This window comes from Poecilia reticulata, linkage group LG19 (genome assembly GCF_000633615.1).
Source record: "Poecilia reticulata strain Guanapo linkage group LG19, Guppy_female_1.0+MT, whole genome shotgun sequence".
Classification (NCBI taxonomy): Eukaryota; Metazoa; Chordata; class Actinopteri; order Cyprinodontiformes; family Poeciliidae; genus Poecilia; species Poecilia reticulata.
The window spans coordinates 10,093,425-10,117,539 of NC_024349.1; the positions used below are offsets into that span (position 1 = coordinate 10,093,425).

The following is a 24,115-nucleotide window of genomic DNA, read 5'->3' on the forward strand; positions in this document are numbered from 1 at the left end:
TATATATATATATATATTGCCATGAATTAAAACAAAGCCATTTATCACATCTTGACAAGGGAACAAGATGTAGATTTGATGTGAAGCCCGAAAGAACAGAAGCCATGAAGATGAAAAAGATTGCTTCACCTCTGCAGGGCTGAGAAGCCAGTGTCGAACCAGGCACAAAGTTTACCTATAAATAGAAATGCGGATGTCAACTTACACAGCAGTTTAAAAGATACCATGTTGAATGCTTCCTCCTGTTTTTTTTTGTTGTTGTTTTTTCTGAAGTCAGAGGAGAAGCTGTTTCCACTGACTCTAAATGCACATTCTAACTATGCAGGGAAATTAGTGTAGCCTCTGATTAACACGTGCTCTCACGGTTTGGGCGTAGTTAGACACGGTCTTTTGTTCTAATGTGCTCGAGAGACAAGAGTCAGGAGATAATCCTTTCACTTTTTGTCCTTTGATTAAATGAAGGACGGCCATGTGGTGTTACCTCACTTCACTTTGGATACAAGGCCTCGAAAGAGTATTTACATCCCTCAAGGTTTTTCACATAACGTAAAATAAAATCTGGATTTATTGTGATAGACCAACAAAAGGCCTCTCAGAAGTCTTTTATCACGGCCACCAACCGTTTCTTCTTCTATTTTTGTATTTAGCTGAACACAAATGCATGCATTGATTTGTAAAAAATAAAATGTGTTCTGACAACGTTCCCTGTCTGCTCTGAAGAAAAGCGTGCCATGTCTCACAGCTGGGATGATGCGTTCATGTCAACGCTTTGTACTCGTCTTCCTTCACACGTCGCATGTAATCCGAAAAGTTCAGTCTTGGTTCTATCTGACCGACCACCTCGTTTTTCTTCTACCTCTGGATTGATAGGGCCATGGATCCGTGCAGCTCCTACAGAGTCATATGAATGATGAGTTCCTTCCTTGGCCTGTCAATTTAGGTGCACAACAATGGCTTTCACTATTAGTTCACTTCTGAAGGTTTTCCACTGGATTTTATTGAGGGGTATCAGCACAATATCAGCTCACGGTTGTCAGTATCAAACTGTTGAAAACCTTGTGTTCCCTTCCTTTTCCTACCCCAGTAATGCTCTACTTTGTGTTGGTATATCACATAAAATATATATTTAAAAAAACATATTACTGTAAAGTGTCAGCAAATGAGACGGTTCAAGGGGTGTGAATACTTTTGTAAGGCACTGTGCCAAAAGGATGAAACGTGTGCTTTTACCCACCAGGTGGGATCACAGCAGGATGTAGGATTTTGCTGTGTGTTGTCTCTGATACATCTCATATTTAGTTCGGAACACAATATTTATTCTTTGTATCTTATTTATTACATACATCATCCAAACTAAGAGAAAAGTAGAATGTCGTCTCACTGTTTTGTTTTTTTTTGTTCCCCACTGTGTTTCTACTCCCAGATTAAAATAAAGATGGATGCCTGAACGTGTTGAATGTGACTCATTGCTGCGAGCAGAACAAGCACGGAGGCGAAGAGAAAGAGAGAGAGAGAGAGAGAGAGAGAGAGAGAGAGAGAGAGAGAGAGAGAGAGGGGAAAAAACAACAAAAAAACAAAACAAAAGCTCAGTCAGCATATTTAGTACAAACTGTGCCGGGAGGCTGACTAAGGCTGGAAAGTGGACACATGGCAGCGCGCACGTTCACACTTTTGAGAGTGAGTGCAGCGTCACATTCTTTTCTCTATAAATAAGTTCAGCTGTTTTTGGCAGAAGTTGCAACTTTTTCTCAGTGACATTTTTTTTTTTTCTTTTTCGCTTGAGTCATGAATTGGTTTCAACTTCAGGTTCTGCTCGTACTCGTGACAGCTGGTTTAAGCTGTCAAATTTGTGGGTAGGAACTTAAGAAAAAAATGTGATGCCTTGACCCGAAAACCTCTTGAAAACCACGGTGGCTCGATTTATGCTGACTTAGTGTGTGACTGCTTGTTACATTCAAGAATAGTGTCACTGCAGATGAGTTCAAAGGTTTTCTGAGAGGTCAAGAACGGAGAAGCATTTTCGTTCTTAGTGGGGTCATCTGTTCGAAGAAGTCAGTACTCCTCTCTCTCTCGCAGATTAAACTTTAACTTAACATAAAAACAAACATCAGTCAGAGAGCTTCTTTCTGATCGATGTCTCTGTAGTTCTGGGTAAACACTCATTATGTAATTTGGAGTTTTGTTGCATCTGAGTTTTGATTCAACAAAACTAATGTTATCCATTTTGTTGCTTGAACTCAGCAACACTTTATCCACTATATCCGAATGAATTATATCACCCAAAAGCCAATTTATTTCAGTAATTCTGTTCAAAATATAAATAATAAGATTTCAAGATTACATAAAACTAAGAAATACAAGGACATTTTATTAAGAATAGATATGACACAGAATTATGATGAAGAATGCTAACTTGAGAGTCGCTGACGAACTCCATAATGCTGCGTTCCATTTGTAGTCGGAAGAATCAACTGGAATGCCAATCCCAAGCCGAACATCTCGCTTGGAAAGTAGTAGAACTCCGACTAATCCCAGTTAGGATTTCAAGATGGCTGCTACTCACAACTTCAGTAGTAAACTCTGTTACTTTTACTCTTGATATTCATTATTTTACTTCTTTTTCATATCTAATCACTTTTGCAAGTGTGTCGTACTTGAGTATGTAGCAAGTAGGGCAACACTTTACTTGATGGGGTGTACATAATACTGACATGACACAATCATAAACATGACATAATACCTGTTTTGAACACGAAGGAGTTCAAAACTCCTTCGTGTTTTGAACACGAAGGAGTTCAAAACACGAAGGACTGTTGTCATGAAGTGTTATTGGGTAAATAACGACAGCTTTACTGCAAAGTTGCCCTAAAAGTTGCCTTGAAAGTCCATTAAACATGCCAACTTTGCATTAAAGTGTTATTATTTACAAAATAATACAAAGTCGGCACTTCTAATGGACCTTTAATGCAACTTTTAAAGCAACTTTGCATTAAAAGTGTCATTATTGACAGAATGAGACTTCATGATAGCAGTCATAGACATTCATAAAGACTCCTTCATGTTTATGACAGGTGTAATGTCAGTCTTATGCACACCCTGTCAAATAAAGTGTTACCGCAAGTAGTAAAATATAGTTTATTCGCATGACGTTTGGTGTGCAGCTCTTGTATTATTGTTAATCCCGTATAACAGTGTACATTACATGAAAATACCTTTCAGTAAGTCTAAATTAAAAACCCTCCTTTGAGGTTTTGTAACATTCCATTTCAAGAAACTGGATTTAAATGTTTAATAGTTGTAGCCCATAAGCATATAAATCAATACAAGTAGAGGATTGAGATACATGTCACTGTGTATTATAGATCTTTTTAAAATATGAGTTTTACATCTTATTTTTTTTAATTACTGAGATTATTAAAGCTATGCATCATACTTTGGGGATATTTAAGCATTTACAATTGTAATCAGTTCTGAGTTCCAAACTTCCTGCATTTCTTTTTAGCGCAAATTTAGAAATCTCTAATAAGCTTTAAGGGTTTGATTATGGGCCAACAAACACTGAGTACATTAAATCTCCAAATACAAGTTTGCTCAAAAAGCTTTACAGCCAAATTAGTTTTTCTAATGCAGGTAATAATATAAAAATGCATTATGTTATTAGGCCTTATAAGACTAATATAATATATTACAACTATATTATTTAAAATTGGCCTCCTCCACCTCCATCCATCCATTTTCTTGCACCCTTGTCCCTTGGTGGGGTCGGGAGGGTTGCTGGTGCTTCTCCAGCTAACGTTCCGGGCGAGAGGCTGGGTCACCCTGGACAGGTCACCAGTCTGTCGCAGGGCAACACAGAGACACACAGGACACACAACCATGCACACACACACTCACACCTAGGGAGAATTTGGAGAGGCCAATTAACCTGACAGTCATGTTTTTGGACTGTGGGAGGAAACCGGAGTACCCGGAGAAAACCCACGCATGCACAGGGAGAACATGCAAACTCCATGCAGGAAGACCGGGGTTGGGAATCGAACCCAGAGCCTTCTTGCAGCAAGGTAACAGCTCTACCAACTGCGCCACTGTGCAGCCCCTCCTCCACCTCATTCCATGAATCACCTAAATCTCACTCTAAAATGAACCACAAATACAAGAACATTTCAAAACACAGAAAGGATTGTTATAAAAAAAAAAACAATAATTTATTTGTGATCATGAAAGTACAAAAACAGTGCAACATTATGAAAATCTGAATATCAAATAAAGTTGAAAGCAATGAGGTTCAAACACACAACAGAAAACCGAATGAGGTTTGAAACCTTAGCTGTGGCTCGCAAATGCACAAGCACTGGCTGGCTTTAACTCTGGGAGTGTGAAGGATACCCCTAACACGATGGGCTGCAGTTCAATTCATTGACATGTTTACGGAAAAACAAAAAATAAATCTACAGAGATTCAAAGAATACAGCTAGCTGCCTGAACAAAGTTTCAATAGAAACTAAGGTTCACACTTTAATACTTGCAAAATGCCCGTTTACCAAGATGAAGCACAATGGTTAGGCTTAAAAAAAATAAAATGTTCCAAGTACCATAAACTTCAGGTCCTTTACAGTAGGAACAAAAGGCTACATTATGACAACGTCCATCCTTACACTTCAAAAGGCATCACATATTTGAAGTTCTAAGGCCTTTCTGTGAGTTTTTTCCCCCCTGTCCATTCAACATTCCTCTATGAGCAGCCCTTCAGAAGAATACAATTTCTTTTTAATCACGCGGAACCCAGTGCTAAGTTTTAGAGCTTGTCTCAGAGCTGGAGTGGAAGGAGACTTGGAGCTGAACAGTCCCTGGATTTTAGGCCACAGCCCGCCAGACTCTAGCCTCAGCACCAGAGTGAGCTGAAATGTGGGGACGAGATAAGGGTCCACGGATAGCTGTTCTATGCTCTCGCAGGCGGCCCCTTGCTCCACGCAGAGGTCGATGAGAGCCCCTCTTAAACCGCAGGGCTCGCTAGCTGCCAGGTGGATGAGCTCCTGTCCGATGTGCTCCAGAAGTTTCTCTGGAATGAGCAGCTTGGTACATCTCAACGCACAGTCTGAGTCTTTGGCCTCCCTTAGGCTCCGTGCAATGAGGTCCACCACTTCTTTCAGGATCGCTTCCTCCATTGGGTCAAAGAAAAGGTCATCGTTCGCAGGACACAGATCACTGGAGACATCAGAGCCTGCAGAGGAGAAGCAAGGAGTGAGCACTTTGAAGCTTTAAAAGAAAAACCTCCAACAGGATTTCAACAGATTTGGAAGGAAACGCTCACCTGAGTCTGAAAGATCACTCCTGCTGCCATTATTGGACCCTGATTCAATGCTGCTGTCGTTTGTGCTGAAATCAGCCAGTCTTTGGACCAGTTTCCCCCAGGACAGTCTTCTGGGACTGCTGTCCACTGGGGACGGAGGTATACTTCCAGCCTCTACTGGTGCAAAGACTTCAGGCATGTTTGTCCTCTCTTTAGTGTTCAACAGATGCGTGTCAGATTTCAACTGTTTTATGAGGAGACACAAAGACCACAAATTAACATAAGACTTCAACCACTTTTCCAAAAAATACATGAAAAAATAAGTAAGAGATAGAAAATATGCCATCTTAATTACGACAAAAAAAAATGCAGACGTTTAAAGCTAGCAGCAGCAATACTTAAGCAGCTTAAGCTAGTCAAATTAGCTCTAATTTCAGCAAAACTATCAAATATTAATACTTACAGGTTTGAAATAAAGCTGTTAAAGTGCGTAGTCGTTGCTTTTGTTGAAAAAAAAATGGAGTTATTCTCTAGAAACTTCCACCGTCCACTCCTCCGTCCCGTTCTTTCAGCAGCTGTCGAGCTCCGCAGTCTCTTTGCCCCTGCAACAATGCTTATATATGCCTTGAACGAGGCCACGCCCACTTTACCCCAAACAGCCAATCAAAAAGAGGGGCACGGCTTGTGCGCTGTATCTTGCCTGGTAACATGCCAGCAGAGAAGAAAGACAAACAGGAGGAGAAAGAGGTTTAGAGGGAGGGGTGGCTTAAACCCCACTGTAGTGGAAATGTACAGGGACTTGTCTGGGCATACAACCGTCATATAGCGGTTCTTTTGTATAGCATCCTCAATAGGCATCCATATGCTCTTTTTTGCTGTTGTTGTTTGGTGCATTGGCAGCCATAAAAGCAAAGGATAAAGTCCATGCAGATCTGCCAAAGGCTGGTTCAGGGCTGCAGTGTACAGTACATTACGTCACCTGTTTTTCTCTCAAGCATTACATCAGAATTTTTTATCTGATCCGCAGCGATGCAAACACGCAATAAGCTGCATGATATAAATGTGAACATAAATTAAAAGCAACATGTTAAAGAGGCCACCATTTATTCACCTCATCAGTAAGCACATTTATTCTCAGGCTAAAGTGTTGATGATATCTTGACACATTTGTTTCGGATCTACAAACCAATGAGACAAAGGGGACCAATGCAAGTATAAAAGGTAGTTTTCAAATTGACTTTATTTATGAAGGGAAAAACTATCCAACCTGGCTCAGTGTCAAGAGGTCATTATTTTTCTTTCTGAAGTCATAAATTAACTATGATTACCACTAAGGCATGATTGCTATTCGATCTGGACAGCACAGATATAACTTTTAGATGCTAACAACAAGAAGTAGGTTTGAAGGTCTCAAAAAGCAGCATGTCATGCCTCGATATGCTGGTAACCAGGCTACCAGTTTGCATCAACTACTGATTCAGGAGGCGATACAAAAAAAACCCAGAACATCTAACGCAAATCTCATTTGTAAGTGTTCCTCATTCAACAATAAAAAGAAACTGTGTAAAAATGCCAGTGTAACAATCAGGGGCTGCTTTGTCACTTCAGTCCTTGAACAGTTTGCCTTAACTAATGGAGGCAGGATACTCCGTAATACCACAAAGTCCTAGGGAGAATTTCTATCAATCAGTTTGTGATCTTAACGTACAAGCCCACCTCTGAGTGAGTCACAAATAATAACCTCAAAATTAAAGTTTTGGTATGTTCTAGTAGTCAATGTGTAAACTTAATTTTATGGAGATACTGTACCTATTCTGCACAGGTCATTCATGTTCAAATATATCCTAATGTTTGACTTAAAACTATATTTCCCAGAGAGTTATACCAAAGTTCTTCCAAAAGAGTGTAAAAAAACTGTTTTAAAACTGAGTTGCAACCAGGTTCCTGGGATAACTACTTAGTCACAAATACCTTCATTCCCCTCAGAAAATTGCCCTTTAATTCAGGTTAGCTGTGATATTAAATGTTCCTTGACGGTTCTGAACATTTAAGTGTGACAAAAGAAGCGAAAACAGAAGAAATCTGGAGTGAAACCCCCGCAACACTGTAGGACCAGATCATAAAAAGTTGAAATGTGGGGGAAATGGATATATATGTGTGCAGAGATGTGTGCATGAACACATACAAGCAACAAAGAACAACAATTAGGCATTAAAAAGAGGCTGTGTAGCCTCGGTGCAAAAATAATTGCGATTGTGTCACTCCTGGGTGAGCAGTTAGTTCATATAGTTCTGGATAACCGCCAGACGTATGCTATGCTGTTTCACGTGCGTAGGCGTGGAATAATGTGTACTTTACAAGAGAGGAAGTGAAAGTCACATGTAGGCACATGGTGTTCTGAAGTAGATGTTTTTGAATTATGCTCATAAAGCCGAAAATTTACACACAAAAACAGTAAAGTTGTCATTCTTGAAAACTTTTTAAAAAACGAAGAAAACTATCCAGGCAACAATTGCGAGAGTGCTCTGGATCAAGCTCGTTGTAGATGAAATCTAACCAGCAGCTGGAGGCGTGTCCTGCACTGGCCAGGGCCGGGCCAGAGGACAGTATGTTCTGTGCATTCCCGGCCTTCATTTGGATGAAAACAACCGCTCGGAGTGATCTGTGTGTACTTTCTCGCTGTAAACACAGAAAGCTGCACGAAAACAACAGCGGTGCTGTACGTCAAACTTTGGCACGTTCGTGAAGCAGGAAATCAGTTACCAGATGAGAGCTTAAAACTCAGTGAAAAGGATTAATAAGAACAAACTACGCAACACCAAGCATGTCAAGAATCCGTTTTATTAGTCTAAATGAGATGAAAGACCTATTATGACTGTTAAATAATATTACAAGTTGAGTAGTTATAAGATTAAGTTGAAAGGTATTTTAGTTCAGGTGGTACACATGATTGGAAATAGGTTTAAAAAAGGTAAACACAAAATTGTGCAAAATATGAAACAAAAACATCTTACGTTCAACATGTTGAAATAACTTTTAGTTCTATGTTACAGTGTAAACTCTTACAGACAAGAAGTATCACATGTGAGACAGAATAAAACATTTCCTCTTGTCTTCATTCTGTTTGGCTGATTTATTCCACAAAAGGCATCTGAATGACTTTGACTAGGACGGTGTGAATCCCAGTAGTTGCTCTATTGGTTTGTAACGCCATTCGTCTGCTTCTAGCTCTTCCACAAGGCTCGCGAGTTTCTCCATTCGAGATGCTTGTTGATCTGAAAGAACAAACAGGTTACTTTAGTACCATATCAAGTTTTATTAGGCTAACCTAAAGGAGCTCAAAGTAGTGGAAAACAGTGCTGTTGCCACATTAGACCAAAAGTTAAGACTTGAAAATTTGATGCCTACAGTATTGACTCATGTTGGTTGAATATATGTCACATTTTTCAAAGTTCTATTTGTACAAGAAAGTAGAAAAAGAGCAAGTTTCTTCCATTTCACAATTGTGCACACTCGTTTGAGGCAGACACTTAACCAAACAGGAACACAGAGGCTTGTGGTTTTAGTAAGTCAAAATTTGGAAATATGAAGAAGTTTAAGGAGTATGAACCAGGGCTTACCTTGCTTAACCTGCTTTAGCGTGGAGGCAACTTGGTAGCTGAACACAGACTCGCATAAAAATCTGTCAGAGCCATCTGAAAATAGAAATAGCATTAAAAAGGTGCAGCATGATCAAAATTGATATTTTCAGGGCTTTGTGATAAATGAGAATCTCGACTGCAGGCAGTTCAGTATTAGCACCGTTTTGTTTATGTATATATATATATATACACATTTTTTTTTTTACTCTTGTTTATTATTGAAAAATGTAAGGTCGGCCCTGCAAGCTCTGTAATCTGTAAGGCAGTATAGATTTTCAAAATCATGATATACTTTCAGCATCAGTGCTGCCGTCACAAAACGGCACACAACCTTTGCCCAGGGCACTGATGTCACTCTAAAACCCTGACAGCTTTGCTTTTGGACACGTTTCAGAATGGTCCGTTTTGTATTTGGTTCAGAGGAAACTACGTCCGCTTCTTCAAAAGAATATCTGTGTTGTTGATCTGATACAAAGATGTCTTTATTGTGCAATTTTCAATCCAAGATAAGCTTAGAGAGACCGATAGCTTATCTGGACAGGGTTAACGTTAAGCTTTTTGACCGAGTAAACTTTAGAAGTAAATTTGATTACTTTGCAACTACAAACTACGTCTCTACTGGGTTTGCATACCCGGAGACTGTCAATTTGGTTAATTCTTCTTTGCAGATGAAGCTCAGTCAGAGAGTGTCAGTAAAGATCAATCTTTAAGTCTTGCTGCAGATTCTTAGTTAGATTTAGAGTTTTGATCAAGCTGTTCAAGGTTTCAACCTTGAAGCCTAGAAGCCAAGGCTTCTAGAAGCCTAGAAGCTTCTAGAAGGCTTCTAGAAGCTAGAAGCCTTCTAGCTTGAAGCCACTAGAAGTTTCAGCAAAACTTCTAGTGGCTTACTTCTTACCACTCCTAGTTATAGGCCAGATTTGTGAAGTGCATGACTAATAGTTGTCCTTTTGACAGATTCTCCCACTTTGCAGCACATTTGTGCCCTATCCAGTCAGATTTGCAGCTGTGATACACTTTTTTTCCCCCCTATTTGATGGATTTAACAGTGCTCTCTATGAGAAGCTTAGAATTTGCATGGGTTCTTTTAATTGCAAATAAATGAATACCTGTATCATGTTATCACATATAGACAATTTTGTGTTGAGGAAATCCACATTTTGACTTAAAATGTGGAAAAGTGCAAGGGGGTGTTTCAGGGATAGCAAATTCACCATGTCTTGTTTATGGGGGTCAGTTTATGAATGCAACTTTCTCCTCTGCAAATAATCATTTGGAAATCATTGAATTGTTATTATTTTCCCTGTTGAATTAATCCATCTTGCTCATTATATGAAAATATATTTCCCAAAACAGTGTTTATTTTCCGTCAGGATCAGCCCATGCTATCACACAGCTAAAAAAAAAAAAAAAGACAACAAACAAACGTACCTTCCATCATTTCCCCAGCTCCTTTCGGATAAGTGTAGAGAACTTTCCTGGGAGGGATGAGCTCTGAAGCGCTGAATCCAGAGCCTGTTACCGAGCTACCGCTTACACCTCCCGCAGAGGAGGACGAAGAAGACGCTGCCATTGCCTTAGGAAGCTGCCAAGCACATACCAAAACGTCAACCAAGCCTTTATTCATCATGGCTAAATTATAAAGTGTATGCAGAGCAACAACGAATCAATCACAGTGCAAGCTACAATCAGTCTAACCATCTTTATTATGTATATGAGTCTAACCACATCACAAACGTAAAACCGTTTGTTTTAGTTTCAAAAATGCATTCCGATTCAGCTATCAGAGCAGCTGGTAGGAAAGCTAACTGTAGCCATGGAGCGAATGACCACTCGACGTAGATATTTCTCCACACAATGCAATCAGCTCAGATGTTCTAAATAGTAAAACCCTACCGTAATTTTCCAGATTGTTCGGCTTTATTCGTACGCAGTTTAGTCCTCGGTGTTTGTTTAGCCGTCTGTAATTTACGTCAAAAGAGGGTTGCCATTTTAAAAGATGTCACAACAATCTGAATGGTTCAGTTCTATAATGTTCCAGGGAGCTCGTTCCGTTTACATGTTATGTAGATCTGTACACACCTTACCGTAAATTAGCGGAAAGTGTCGTAAAGCGATTTACCAGCTAGCATACGTGTATGACTTGCTACTTTGAAGTTGTAAACAAAATTTGAAGGTAATTTTCACGAAATTTTGATTGTTTTCTGTCACTTTATGTTGGTATTTTAACAGTTTTAATTTAGGTTTGGTAGCAACCAATGGATGTTCTACGCCCACCGCTTATCAAGATAAACGGCAGAATATATCGAAGAAACATAGTTAAAGAAGAACACTATGAAGAAGAAGATTTCTCGTACATGGGACCATCTGGTTAGTAAACATTTGACAGGTTTCATTATTTTGTCGTTCTTCAACCACAAACAAACGTGTATTTTATTGGGACTTTATGTGATAGACCACGATGACCAGAAAGTACATTCAGACTTAGCACAAGTTCCTTGTACAAAGTATCCACTCAAAAAGACCAAATATAAAGGCATGCCTCAGCTTCATTATCTTGAATACTGTATTTTGTGTTGGTCCCCACATAAATATCGAAAAAGTACGTGAGTGATTTTAATTAGAACAAATGTGTAAAAAAATAAAAAGTAACCATGTGTATATAAATGGTTTTGCAAGGAACTTCAAATGTCTACTGTTGCTACTAGTTTGTTTTGCAAAAACCAACTCCATGTTTGTATGATTGAAGAGAGTGAAGCTCTGGAAGAGGATGAAACCTGTGACAGCCACGTCATTGAACAAACAGATAAGGGATACCGCTGTGCCATTGATGTCCCGAGTGTTCTTTACAAGTAAGCTGTGAAAAAAATAGCTCCCCCTTCAGCTTGAAAAGCTTGAAAAGAATAACATTTTTGTATAAGCATTGGTGTGCTGTGCGTATGGTGTGCATGTTTTTATTTTGTTGTTGTATAGATATATCATTGGGAAAAAAGGAGAAACTCGGAGACGTCTTGAATTTGACACCAAAGCCTCAATCAGCATCCCGAAACAAGGAATAGAAGGACAAATCGGTGAGGATAAATATCAAATCAGGTCATTCTGAAACTAATTTACCTACAAAATATCTCCTCCTTTTGCATTTCTTTTGCTTTTAGTTATCACTGCCGCCCAAAAAGCTGCAGTCTCCTCTGCCGTCACTCGAGTAGAAGTCCTGGTGGAGAGTTTCCGAAAGAAACAGCCCTTCACTCACTTCCTGTCTTTGCCTTTGAATGACTCCAAAGTTCAAGAGGGATTCCAGACATTTAAAGCTGAGGTGTTGCGACAGTGTTCACAGGTGCTCCTGACTAATGCAAACACCATGGGGACCAGTTGAAGTAGTATAAAATTGTTGCATTGCGTGTTAACGAATAAATCATGTGTCACCTACTTTTGCAGGATCACAGAGTGGAGGAAAGCATCTTTCAAAACCCTGCAAAGCTTCATTTGACAATTGGCACCCTGGCTCTGTTAAATGACGCAGAAGTGAGAAAAGCCTGTGAACACCTCCAAGAATGCCAAAGATTTATCAGGTAGAGGCTTCAAAAAAAATTACCTCATCATGCCAGGCTTGACACTGTGATGAATTTGGAAACACAAACATATTTCAGATATCAGTGATTAATTAGATTAATTAGAATTTTTTTCCACTGATTTAAAGCTCAGACAAATTAGTTCAGCTTTAATCTTAAATCTGAAAGTTGCACTAAATCATGTGAAAATCATGGTGTGATTTATTTGTGCTGTAGAAAAGTGTTTTTCCAAATAATGCTTAAAAACGGACCAACAGGCATTGGCTGGTGTGAACTCTTGGTATGAAAACGTTAAAGAAAATGTAAAAACCAAAAAGCATATAATGATCTAATTGGCTTTATTGCAACCAGAAAAGCAAGAGTTAAAATGAAATCATTCAATATATTGATTATTGTAGCTACATTTGTTGTATATACATTTATTTCTTTGTTATTCTGAGTTTAATACATAGACTTAGGCAAAATATAATATAAACACCCAGGAAATTCAGTTTTTTTTTACTTACTGCACAGAATATTATTCCTTTTTTTTTGGGAGGAGGGGCCTACAACTTAGGTCACTACAGCACGTTCTTTGGCGTCTAATTAAAAGGCCTTTAAAGAGGTGAAATGGCTTGACAGAAAGTTTAATCTCTTTTGAATCTAATGTCTTAAAACGTTTTATAGATGTTGATTTTGAAAACTTTATTAATTAGTTTTTGCATTCCATCAGGGACATCACTAAAGGAAAGCCTCTGCCGTTGGAAGTGACGGGTATAGAGTACATGAATGATGATCCAGCCATGGTGGACGTCTTGTATGCCAAAGTCGGTGTTAAAGATGGATCTGACAGGTTTGTATTCCAAAGAAAAAATGTTTTCAGTGAGCTTCTGATTTTTTTTTTTTTTTTTTTTTTTTTAAAGTTTTACCTTAACTTTTTCCTCTCTGTAGGTTGCAGATGATTGCAGATCGGCTGGTGGAGCATTTTGTCTCTGCAGGGCTGATGGTCAGGGAGTGGGACAGAGTGAAGCTGCACGGTACTGTCATGAACACGCTGTTCAGAAAGGACACCACAGGTAAATATTATGAGCACCGTCTGGTGACAGCTTGATTCTCTCTCGGTCATTCACTGCTCTCTATTAACAAAACGGTTACAGAACGTGTAAACGTGCAAAAAGGTTTAAAATTCATCCTCCTTTCTGTGCATAACTTTTGCCACCAGTTTGAAATTTGCCGTGGTTCAGCTGAGATTTTTTTTTTGTTTCTTGTTAAACGTTTTGTCAGAATCCGTCGGCATCTGGGACGTGTGGAGACTTCTTTCTTTCTTGTATCCACATTTTTAACTTCTCTCATCCGCTATATTTTTACCTCAACGTCAGTAAAAGTACCTTGAATGCATCTGTGTGAGGTGGATTTTAAAGCACCTAATACAGCCGTAGTACACACCTTGTGAATGTACCCCAACAATTTCTTAAATGGGTTCGTAGTCAGGTATATGCACGTTTTGTTACCACACTTTGACCTTCCACTCAACTTTCCAGAGATGTACTTAGATACGAGTCTCAGAACATCAGGCTTTTTTTTTATATAACAAAGTTTTTCCCAGAATTAGTTATAACAAGTTCATAACATTCAATTTCTGTTTTTAAAATTCTTTCTCCAGTAGTCTTATGTAATATTCAAATTTTCTAAGAAACTTAATTTGATTTGCGGTTTTCATTAGGTGTAAGAATTAATCACCAAAATAGCAGAAACATTTTAAAATAATCCATTTACGTGCAATGAATCTATAAATGAGCTCCACTGGTTGAACTGAATTACTGAAATAAATTAACTTTTTTTTTTTTAAAGATAATCTAATGTATTCAGACACTCCTGCATGTAGTTTGTTATTTTAGCTTGATGTGACTCTTAATTCATAAAGACGTGATTAAAAAGAAAGTTTGTTGAAGAGTTGCTTTTAAGATTTTTTGTGTGATTTTTGTTGCCCCAGGCTTTCTGAAAAGCAGTGTTTCATGAGATGATGTCCTCAGGACGTAGATCACATCTTCTCTACTTGACAACAGCTGGTCATGAATGGAACAGCAGCTTTTCAATAAACTCAGATGTGTAGACATAAAGTGGTATTTTAAGGTCACACATGAGGTTTTCTGTTTTATCAGTTAGTGTTACGAATATACCCAACTGAAACTGTGAGAACATTCAGGAGAAAGTGACCGAAAATGACCACCATTGATTCAAAAATAGGATATTTGTGATTTATCTTTTGTCTTAATAGACCTCAGCTAACCACGAACCGGAAAAAAAGGAGAACTGCTTAGATCATTATATTTGTCCCTTTTTTTTAAATGTTTTATTTTTTTTCCGGAACATACTTTTCCAATGTTCCCTTATTATCTTTTGGCTCAGATCGGAGTTGCAGTGACCACAAAGCTGAGCCTCAAAACAATTAGAACAGCTAAATTGCCCAGAGAGGAATCAGGGAGGTACTTCTCTGTTTGGCCTCAGAGCTGTGTACGTGCACAGAACAGGGTGCTGCTTTCCAGCTACTCTCACAATGCCTTCATTCATTTTGCTGATGGATCCCGTCCAGCAGCGGTTCTCACATTCGCACCGGACTGACCGACAACAACACCGCGCACAGCAAAAGCGGTCTGCCACTGCTGACCATGTTTACGACCACAATGTGCAAACCTCAGCGGCCGCTGCTCTCCCCAGTCCTCGCTTTCGCAATACCATTTATAGCAAACGAAGTTACCTTGACATTCGCTGGGTGCCGTCGGAGCTGCGAGTAAACATGTTTATTGCTTCTTCCGAGATAACTTATCAAAGTGTTTTTGCTTTTATTGTCTGTTGGTCTGTGGTGTTTTTCCAGTTGAGAACAGGGGCGGAGCAGGAAAACAAGCCACAAGTGAAAGAGAGGCTTTTGATGCCAGGAACATATTAAAGGTTAGACCCATTTTACATCCAGATTAATGCAGAAGTGTTTGTAATGTGGTATTGGATTCTCTTAAATTTACACCAAGCCATGTGGGTGATTACATAAATTCCTGTTTTAAAAAAAACCTACAAAGACATGAACCAGGTACATATGCTGTCTTTCAGCACCTGCAGATGTGTTGTACTTTAATGCATTAATAGGATTGACATTTTCTCTGCTTTCAGAGGCCCATAAGAGCTTGGTAATGAACAGCTCTGTAAAACCCGGTTTTGTTGTTTTGGCAGAGCAGCTCGTTGCCTGGCCTCACTTCTGTCAACTATTTTCAAAATGTTCTCTGATTTAAGGCTCTGAGTGAAATAATACTCGCTTCAAAGGTCACAGTGTTCAGTTTATTTATTACCACATTTAGTCCTTCTTGTACCGTTTTTGATGGTGTGGAGAATAGGGCTGCAGTGATACAATAATCTCACGATACGATACACGATATTCTGCTCACGATACGATATATATTGCGATATTCAGCAACTGATACAATTCAATACACTTTTGCGATTTTCTGAAAGATTTTAGAGGGACAGAGTGATTTTGGTGACATTTTGTGACTGTTRTAGAGTTGGATTGGATTAATTTAACTGAAAACTGATTCAAAGCACCAACTACACAATACCTGGCTCTGGTTGGACATGGACACAGACTTAAAGTCGACAGCTGGACAAAATGAATCAAAGAAGTGGTGAGAAAACATGTTTCTTTTAATTGAAACAGTACAAACTGCAGCTTACATCCATTTGTAAAGTAAATAAAGTGCACCAAGTACCCTGCTCTGAATAGTTTGATACCTTTTTAACCTTGACACTTGACATCTGAAGGAATCACTCTAAGCCTGATGACCGAATCACTCTCCCGGCGAAGCAAGCAGTGAGTGAGCAAGGTGACAGTTGCATGTTACGATACTTGCGGATGAATATCGATTTTTTTCTAGGAAAGAAAATATCGATATATATATATATATATATATATATATATATATATATATATATTGCAAAATCGATATGGGTATAGAGATCCATTTTACTCTGATTCTCCTGAAAAAACTCCAATATAATCCAGTTTGTTAGAACATAAATGAACAGTGGAATCATGAAGACTTAAGGACATGGCAGACTTGTCAGGTACGAAGAGGTGAAAAAGTTTAAAGCAGGACTGGATTATAAAACAATAATTCAAGGTTTTATTGGTCTAAAAGAGCGACGTTCAACCAGGTTTGTGTCATATAAAATATAAGTGAATACATTGTAACACAATGAACTGTGAATACTTTTGCTAAGCACTGTAGATGACAAGAAATATTTTTGTTTGACCTCTAACAAGTCTGTCAAAATAGTTTTTTTTTTTAAATGAAAATGATGATATTTAAAGTCTGAAAACATTTATTTTTTTTTGTTTGTGTTTCAGAAATTTGCTAATTACAGTTTTGGAGAGTTTGAGCTGAACACTGTCCAGCTGTCACAGAGGTACTCAACAGACTGCACCGGATACTACTCATCTGCTGGGAGCATAAGCTTCTCGTGACCTTTATCCCAGCTGAGCGTAATATTCTGAGGTGGGTGAGAACGTACTTCTGGAGCAGCAGTTAGCGACTCTGACCGCTAGGTGGCAGCATGTATTTGCTTTTATTTGAGCATAGCTTTTCAGGCATGAATTTGCCAAACGTATCAAATGTAAAATACAATATTTTTTAAATAAAAGGCAATCAGAAGAAAACATGTGCATAGCTTGCACCTACATAAAATATGTACTTTTGCATTAATCATATTTTGTGTTATGATCTTGAAGATGGAAAAGATGAATTTTTGCAGAGATTTTGCAATTTTTGCAACAACTGGTTGTTGTTGACAGTAAAGTGATTTTATCCTGAATGGGCCCCATCTTTGTTGTTTTACAATGTGATAAATTGGCTTAAGCAGAATAAAATAAATACTCAAGCATTTTGTAGTTAATGAAGGTGACACTCTGAACACTTTGAAGGAAAATAAACGTCCTGAGTTGTGGCAGAAAGCTGTTTATAGTCATCGAAACAGTCTGACTCGGTATAATGTCATCCTCACACCACTGAATGTCATAACCCCTTGTAGCACACATCCTTTCACCTCACTGAATGTGTTAATGCTTCACGCATGATTTATTGCACTAGGCAGTCTTTCTTTTTATACCCCATCTTTCTTTTTAAGGAGCCACACAAACTGCTGCAACTTTGCTCCCTGTGACTTCTGTCGAATGTGTCACTGAATACAAACATCAGACAAAGAGCAGGGCTTCTTGTTCGTTCCATTTTTTTTTTCTCTCTCTCTCGCCTTCCCCTCAGCTGGTGGTTCTCTCTGTTTAGCATGCAGGAGCGTGATCGCCGAGCGGCCAAAAGTTACACCAGTAAAGTCTGAGGGCTCTCTTTGTTCACTATGCCATCCTGTGCTGCCCGTTTTAGCAGCGGCTCGACTAGTTTACCTTCTCCTCTTCTGTCCACAGTCATGGTCATTTTGTCTGTTTGCTCAGCGGCGTAAAATAAAACATATTTATTCAGACCAACAAAGAGACCTAATTATGCACACTTACTCTCCAGACAGGATGTTTGTTTCTGGTTCAAGAGTGCATATCTAGTGTAGCACCACTTCCAGGTAACACATGCATAAAGGTTTTTCCCACCTAGGGCTGAGTAAATAGATCTCAGGTGTACACAAAGGGAAAAGAGGAGCGACACATGATTTGCAATTTAATGAAATGTTTGAGGACTGTGTATTCTCGTCTGTTTTGGCAGGGACATGATTAAAGATGAGTTCTACAGATGTAACATCTCATATTTTGTGTTATTTGTTGAAAAAAACAACAACAAAAAAACGGAGAACATTCAAATACAGTTTCGTCTGACATTTTGGAATCTTTTTTGCAGAAAGTCTGTCTAATTGGCATGATTTTCTTATTTTTATGTGAGACTAAATTTTTCTACTTGGTTGCGAGCTACCAATCCTTATGTGATTTTTCCCACGGTTTTAAATGAGACTCCGGAAAGGAATCTGGAATGACTGGCATTTTCACTGATCGCTTAGAGTGTAAAGTTTGACAGAGAAGCCACTTTCCCAATCATTGCTGCACACTGTAGGATAGCTAGCCTAAAGAAAGCCACTGTTTTTTTTTTCAGTTGCAAGAAAGTCAAATTTGGGGACTTGAAAAGATTTTCAGTCATGTGAAATACAGACAGTGGTGTGTAAATCTAAAGGACCACAAAAACATTTTTATCAACCAACAAGCAGCAGCTGACTGCATGCATTGACAGCCCACTGTGTTCTCCACCTGAGCAGATAGCCCAGCTGATTAACAAGCTAATAGAAGCTTGGTAAGCTTGTACTATTTGATGAAATGCAGAAAGAAAAAAATAGATGATGTTCTGCACAAAAAGCATTTGGAAAAAAACAAATATACAAAATTTAGTGTCTGGTCATTCTTTTCTTTTTTTTCTGTTTGATAATGTTTATGTATCAAAATCACAATAACTGTAACATTCATTTTGATGCAGTTGGCAACAGTTAAATATATTTTCTTTGATTGAAATAAAAGCAGTTAAGTTGTGTACACTTTTACACAACTTACACAATCTAAGTTGTGTACACTTTTAGATTTTTGTGCTAATCGTGACATTTTCACTGAATGGTGTCATACTGTAAGGATCCTAATCTACTGTTTTTGAGCAAAAGCTTCAGTTTTTCTAACTTCCTGCCTCACCTAGCTGTGCAGCAGTGCTAGCATGTACTTGCACATATATTTTCCTTACTACCCCCTTTCGTATTAGGGGTACAGTTAATTTTGCATATATTTGATTGTATTTTTTTTTCATTATATAATTCCTAGATACTTCTTTATTAACTTATTTATAATTCTTTAGGCATCTGTGAGTTCATTTTGTCTCATTACTGCAGAAATAATTTAGGTGGGATAGTTACCAAAGGGAATGAAAGCAGTTTTGGGTTTTCAGGAAGTATTGGCTAAACAATTGTTTTGCACCAAATTAGGTCTTGTTTTCGTTCTTGTGAGGATTGCAAGTGAAAACGTCTCATTCCTGTGCATACATTTGTACAAGTCCACACTCACATGTAATAACATGTCATTATTCCTTTATTTGTCACCAGTGCAGATGGCTGTGCCAAGAATATTACAGTGCAGTATGTCAAGCCTCATGTCTGATCTATTACAGCAGACACTCACTCACCAGTTTTGACAACACAAGTCTTGCTGTTTCTGGAAAGCTCTGACTCAGTAGACTGTAACGCGTTCTTCACGCTTTTCATGTTTTAATACATTCGGCACGCTGATCCGAACCAGTCATTACATATACAATATATTTAATCCTTCGCTGTGATTTCTGTCAAACGTGAACAGTGACATCACTTTATCTGTGAGTTTTTTTGTAATGTTTTGTCTCATCTGCGAATCTGTTAAAAATGACTAAATCTTGTCACCGGCATCTGTGCGATTGCGCTTGCTTACGCACAAGCCAAGATGCGTGGTTTCTGTCGCTGACGCGTCTCACCCTAATTAGTCAGTTTTGTTCTTCCTGCGGTGGGAAGCTCCACTAAGACCTCCAAAATCTGAGGACGAGCTTGAGCAGCTTTCAAAAAGCTGTATAAATTAGATCTCTGTGTACTGTGCTTGTTCCTTTTGATCTACGTCCCTTTTTTCTGAAGTTTTAATGAGGCGGAAGATGTATGTTTTAATAAAATATTTGTTTGTGTGGGGATATGCGCAAAAGCTACTGTACAAACTTCTTATGCCTTTTGAACTTTTTTTATTTTTCTTTCTCTCACAGTCACGATGATTTGAAAAATGTAAGTAAAGCAATTTAACAAAATAGGATTACTTAAACTATTTACAATTTTCTGCTTATTTTCATAGCTATGCTTTTATATCAGTTACTTTGAGAGGAAACACTGTGTTCTGTTCTTAAGGCATCTTTCACATAGGAAGATTATTAGTGGCACACCGCCTCCAACCTTTATGTGTAAATAAAAGAAACTCTAGAAATGTACTGAAAAAAGCTGTGCTATATAATTCCCAACCTGGCAAAAATGATTGCAAATCTAAAATTCAAAAACACAAATGTTCATAAACTTATAGATGCGATCAGAAAGCTGAAAGTTCAATTTGGTCTGAAATATCTCTTTCTCTGATTCATTGCGACCAAATCAAAGTTTTTCCAATTTGGACGCAACAAAATAATACAACAGAGCTTCATTTTCAACAGCTTCCTTTTGTAGATTTTACTCTCTACCGTTTTAAATTCACGCTAACCGCTGTGTCAGTAACCGGTGTTACAGCCTTGATTGACAGTCAAGGCGAGAGGGGTGAGAGGGCAGGTGATTCATACAGCAGCCAATCATTCAGAGTGCTGAATCTGAATTTCATGCAGAGAGGCCTCCTGCAGCTGTCCGCATGCTTTTGATGCTGCAATCATGTTTATTGGAAAGTGTTTAAACACAAAGTGCAGCAGCTTTTGTTATAATTCATTCTTCACAATAACTGTTGGAAGACGAGGCAGAAGGCAAACTGGTCCCCTTTCATGGTTTGTTGCTTTATGCTTTGAAATGTTTGCAGTTCCGAAGATAAATCAGCATTTTGGATCAGTTTTGGTTGAGAATACAGAAATCTACATTTCCTGCTGCAAATTCTCTGATCAGACGCTGTGAAGTTATACGCATTTGATTTCCTTTGGCATCCTTTTTAAAATTAATTTTATCATGAAAACGTTTCACACACCACCTGAAATCGTTCACCATCATTACAATGGTGACAACCGGTATCTGGTGCTGATGCAGAGAACAGCCCACTCATCAATTCTGAGCTTGTTTCGGACTGCTGGGAGTGTTCTCCTCTAACGGGAAAGCTATAAAAACACTTCAGTGCAGGAGTTACAGGGCTGTTACTGGAAAAGAAGCAATGCCTCGTGAGGATCGTCGTTTTTATCCTTCAGTTGAATTTTCTTTTTACTCTTCCTGGCAATGTGCTTCAGTGGTATCCTCGGCTCTGCAGTTCACCATCAAATAAAGACAAAAATGTTGCTCCGGCAGGTATTCCCACAAGATCGGCAGCTGTGTTTTTGCTCTCGCAAGCAAAGTACTAAACCGCATGGCTAGGAAGGGGAAACAATCCAAATATGTTGTTGATTGTTGTTGACGCATTTGCATGAGGGTAATTAAGCTCAGGCTTGAAGCACAGTTTTGTTTCTTTGTAATCCTAAAGTTAAAGTGCTGTGGCTTTGTCACACATAATGCAAAAAGAACATTTCCCAGAGGTGATCATGTTTAGCAGTTCAAGTGTAAGCGAGCTTCTGTTTACTCTGCGTTTAATTGGGGGGAAACTGCTGCACTTTCTCCCACATCTGCTGCTGTAAGCTGCCTGCAGTGCGAAAAACAGCCGCTTCAGTGCTCAACCAACAGTGGCAAACGGCTGTCACACTGCTCTCAACTAACTTTGCAGTCTTAATAGCTGTGTGACCCAGTTTGAATCCCATTGAATCGAATCCATATGCATTTCTAGCAGCTTCATTTACAGTTCTAAGTCACTTGAGATTACTTATTAAATGCCTCCAGATGTGGCTTATTCACTCCCCCTACATTCGAAATAACCTCTGATGGGATTTTGGATTGGGGATTTTCATCTCGGGCTAGACTGACTTTTTTCTCATGCAGACTGTTTTTTTTTTTAGTGTTTGGGTTCAATTATCAGAATGCAGCTTCCTCAGATTGAGAGACTCAAACTTAGTATGTCGTAGTTGAATATGCTCCTTCATCCTGCTTTCTGCAAAAGTATTCTTACCCCGTCAACTTTCGTTTCATGACATTATGAAATAACATTTAATGGATTTTAGTTGATATACCCATAAGGTATATCAACTCAATGAAAAACTGAGATTACTTGTAGATTAGTACAAAATCAATAGCTTTAAAGTGCAAACGTTGATGATTTTCTTTGTGTTCCAGGTCTTCGCCGGACAGAAAATGATGCTGACCAAGCCCCAACAGATCCAAGCAGCGAATGGAAACATGCAGGCAAACTGTTTGCTTCCCCGCATTGCATTCCCTCACAGCTTTCCGTAATCATCTGCTGTTTACCAAGAATTCTTGAAGAAATCCTCGGAGCTCTTTCACTGTGTGACAATACGAGCGGCTGTGATAAGCTGCGCGGCTCATCAGGACTCTTTAGACTCGCATGTGTTGTTTGCATTTGTAATACGACGGGAATATTTCCAGATAAGAAAGGCTTCAAACTGCGCTGCGTACCGCCTTGTCTGATGTTAATAAAAAAAAAAAACATTTCCCAGCTTCTGCTGCTTCTGTGAAAACTCAATAAGCTTAGTGAAGGGTGGACTGGGTTTATTAATGTGCATCAGTTTGGGGAGATGAACTGGCATCAAGTCAATCTCTTTATTCTTGAACTCAGTCTGACAAACATGACTCCTATCTGCAGATGTAAACCATGCGGCGCTTTCATGACTAAAATAAAAAGCAGCCGCAGTTTCTGTTTTGATGGATGTGAGCAAAGTTTTTGCCAAAGACGATCACAGACCAGTTTGAGGCGGTAACATGATGTTCAGTTGCACATGCACATAAAAATGGCTAAAAGTACAGAATTTGGACCGTTAAAAAACTGATGCCTGCATGTTGTCGACACTTATGGATCAGATTTAAAGAGTAAATCTGATGACTGCTTTTATTGCACTGATGTGCAATATCAACAAAGTTGGTTCATTCACTTTGACTTGAATATATGACAGTGACATGAAAAGTATGGAATTTAATAGTCATGTGGTTCTTAATCGTGGTCTGTTGAATTTATCTTATGGACGTACTGTCGGTTCACAACAAATGTCAATTGGTTCCTATTTATAGGAATGTATAGTCCGATCAGTCACATTGGGAGATTTAAATTCAATTACATAAGTTCGGTTTAGTTCTTTGTGGGATGATACGGTGCAGCCAAATATTGAAACTGGTAAACAGATTTCTATCCGAGGAAGCCCAGCCAATCGCATTGAGTCTTTGTACTTAATGCGATGGGATATATGTTCTTTCAATCAAGACTGATGAACCCATTTTTTCCAGATAAAGAAGAATTTATTAAAATGTTGCCATTTTGTTGAGATAGTCAATAAGGATTGCAGAGTGGAATTAACCAATGTTTTATGGATCATTGTGATTCTCTTTCATGTTTCCCCTTCTGCCTAAAAATATGTTTAGAGACATCTGGTTATTTAATTTAACCTGATATGAATAAATACTTCAATAACCTGAAAATTCACCTTTATTGTTGAAAGTGTAATAACCTTGCAAATGTGTTAATTAGCCATTTTTAAAACATTTGCCTCTAGGGTAATATAATATGTACATGCCTCTAAAAACATGTGATGTGTTAAAACAGCGCAAAACCGAGTTACTAAATCAAACCTGTGAGTATTTTTTATAGATTATTTTTTAAACAACTTTACCTTGCATTCAATAATGAAGTAGTGATTTCAAGAGTTCAATGCAAATTAAATGTGAAATAACTGCGCTGTTTCCAAAATCTCTTTTTGCTGTACTCAACTGATGTAAAACTTGCAAGAGCAGCAGAAGCTATTTATTGATTAATGCAGTGACAACCTGTTAATCACTTT

General features: G+C 38.5%; 4 protein-coding genes across 5 annotated transcripts in view; 2 read left to right on the forward strand and 2 right to left on the reverse strand.

Moving 5' to 3' along the window:
* Positions 1–1,639: 1,639 nt before the first annotated feature.
* The window catches only part of LOC103481456 (SPARC (osteonectin), cwcv and kazal like domains proteoglycan 2), a 68,003-nt gene continuing 45,527 nt past the window's right edge, over positions 1,640–24,115 (forward strand). The window contains exon 1 of the mRNA XM_008436902.2: positions 1,640–1,677. The gene's annotated coding sequence lies outside the window, so the exon portion shown is untranslated. The remainder of the gene's footprint in view (positions 1,678–24,115) is intronic.
* ddit4 (DNA-damage-inducible transcript 4) lies at positions 4,179–5,898 on the reverse strand. Its single transcript, XM_008436898.1, has 3 exons — positions 5,754–5,898; positions 5,312–5,534; positions 4,179–5,221 (listed from the first exon to the last, which is right to left on the reverse strand). The coding sequence occupies exons 2-3, from the start codon at positions 5,487–5,489 to the stop codon at positions 4,722–4,724; spliced, it is 678 nt and encodes a 225-aa protein (XP_008435120.1). The 5' UTR covers positions 5,490–5,534; positions 5,754–5,898; the 3' UTR covers positions 4,179–4,721.
* Positions 8,118–10,951, reverse strand: anapc16 (anaphase promoting complex subunit 16). Its single transcript, XM_008436901.1, has 4 exons — positions 10,825–10,951; positions 10,360–10,513; positions 8,911–8,985; positions 8,118–8,565 (listed from the first exon to the last, which is right to left on the reverse strand). Exons 2-4 carry the CDS (start codon positions 10,499–10,501, stop codon positions 8,456–8,458), a joined length of 327 nt encoding a protein of 108 aa, XP_008435123.1. The 5' UTR covers positions 10,502–10,513; positions 10,825–10,951; the 3' UTR covers positions 8,118–8,455.
* Positions 10,974–23,756, forward strand: ascc1 (activating signal cointegrator 1 complex subunit 1). 2 transcript variants are annotated; one of them, XM_008436900.2, is made up of 11 exons: positions 10,974–11,058; positions 11,161–11,298; positions 11,678–11,780; positions 11,902–11,999; positions 12,084–12,262; positions 12,364–12,497; positions 13,210–13,329; positions 13,428–13,552; positions 15,352–15,425; positions 16,873–17,020; positions 22,443–23,756. In XM_008436900.2, exons 2-10 carry the CDS (start codon positions 11,187–11,189, stop codon positions 16,987–16,989), a joined length of 1,062 nt encoding a protein of 353 aa, XP_008435122.1. In that variant the 5' UTR covers positions 10,974–11,058; positions 11,161–11,186; the 3' UTR covers positions 16,990–17,020; positions 22,443–23,756. The 2 variants fall into 2 exon arrangements, with proteins under 2 accessions (XP_008435122.1, XP_008435121.1); XM_008436899.2 differs by having other exon boundaries at positions 11,016–11,104; positions 11,172–11,298.

Coding starts and splice junctions, on each gene's coding strand:
- ddit4 (XM_008436898.1), bottom strand. CDS start 5,489: ATGCCTGAAGTCTTTGCACCAGTAGAGGCTGGAAGTATACCTCCGTCC. Junction 5,222..5,311: donor GAGTGATCTTTCAGACTCAG/GTGAGCGTTTCC, acceptor TCTCCTCTGCAG/GCTCTGATGTCTCCAGTGAT.
- anapc16 (XM_008436901.1), bottom strand. CDS start 10,501: ATGGCAGCGTCTTCTTCGTCCTCCTCTGCGGGAGGTGTAAGCGGTAGC. Junction 8,986..10,359: donor AGCTGGGGAAATGATGGAAG/GTACGTTTGTTT, acceptor TTCTATTTTCAG/ATGGCTCTGACAGATTTTTA. Junction 8,566..8,910: donor GCTAAAGCAGGTTAAGCAAG/GTAAGCCCTGGT, acceptor TTGTTCTTTCAG/ATCAACAAGCATCTCGAATG.
- ascc1 (XM_008436900.2), top strand. CDS start 11,187: ATGGATGTTCTACGCCCACCGCTTATCAAGATAAACGGCAGAATATAT. Junction 11,299..11,677: donor CTCGTACATGGGACCATCTG/GTTAGTAAACAT, acceptor GTATGATTGAAG/AGAGTGAAGCTCTGGAAGAG. Junction 13,553..15,351: donor GTTCAGAAAGGACACCACAG/GTAAATATTATG, acceptor GTGTTTTTCCAG/TTGAGAACAGGGGCGGAGCA.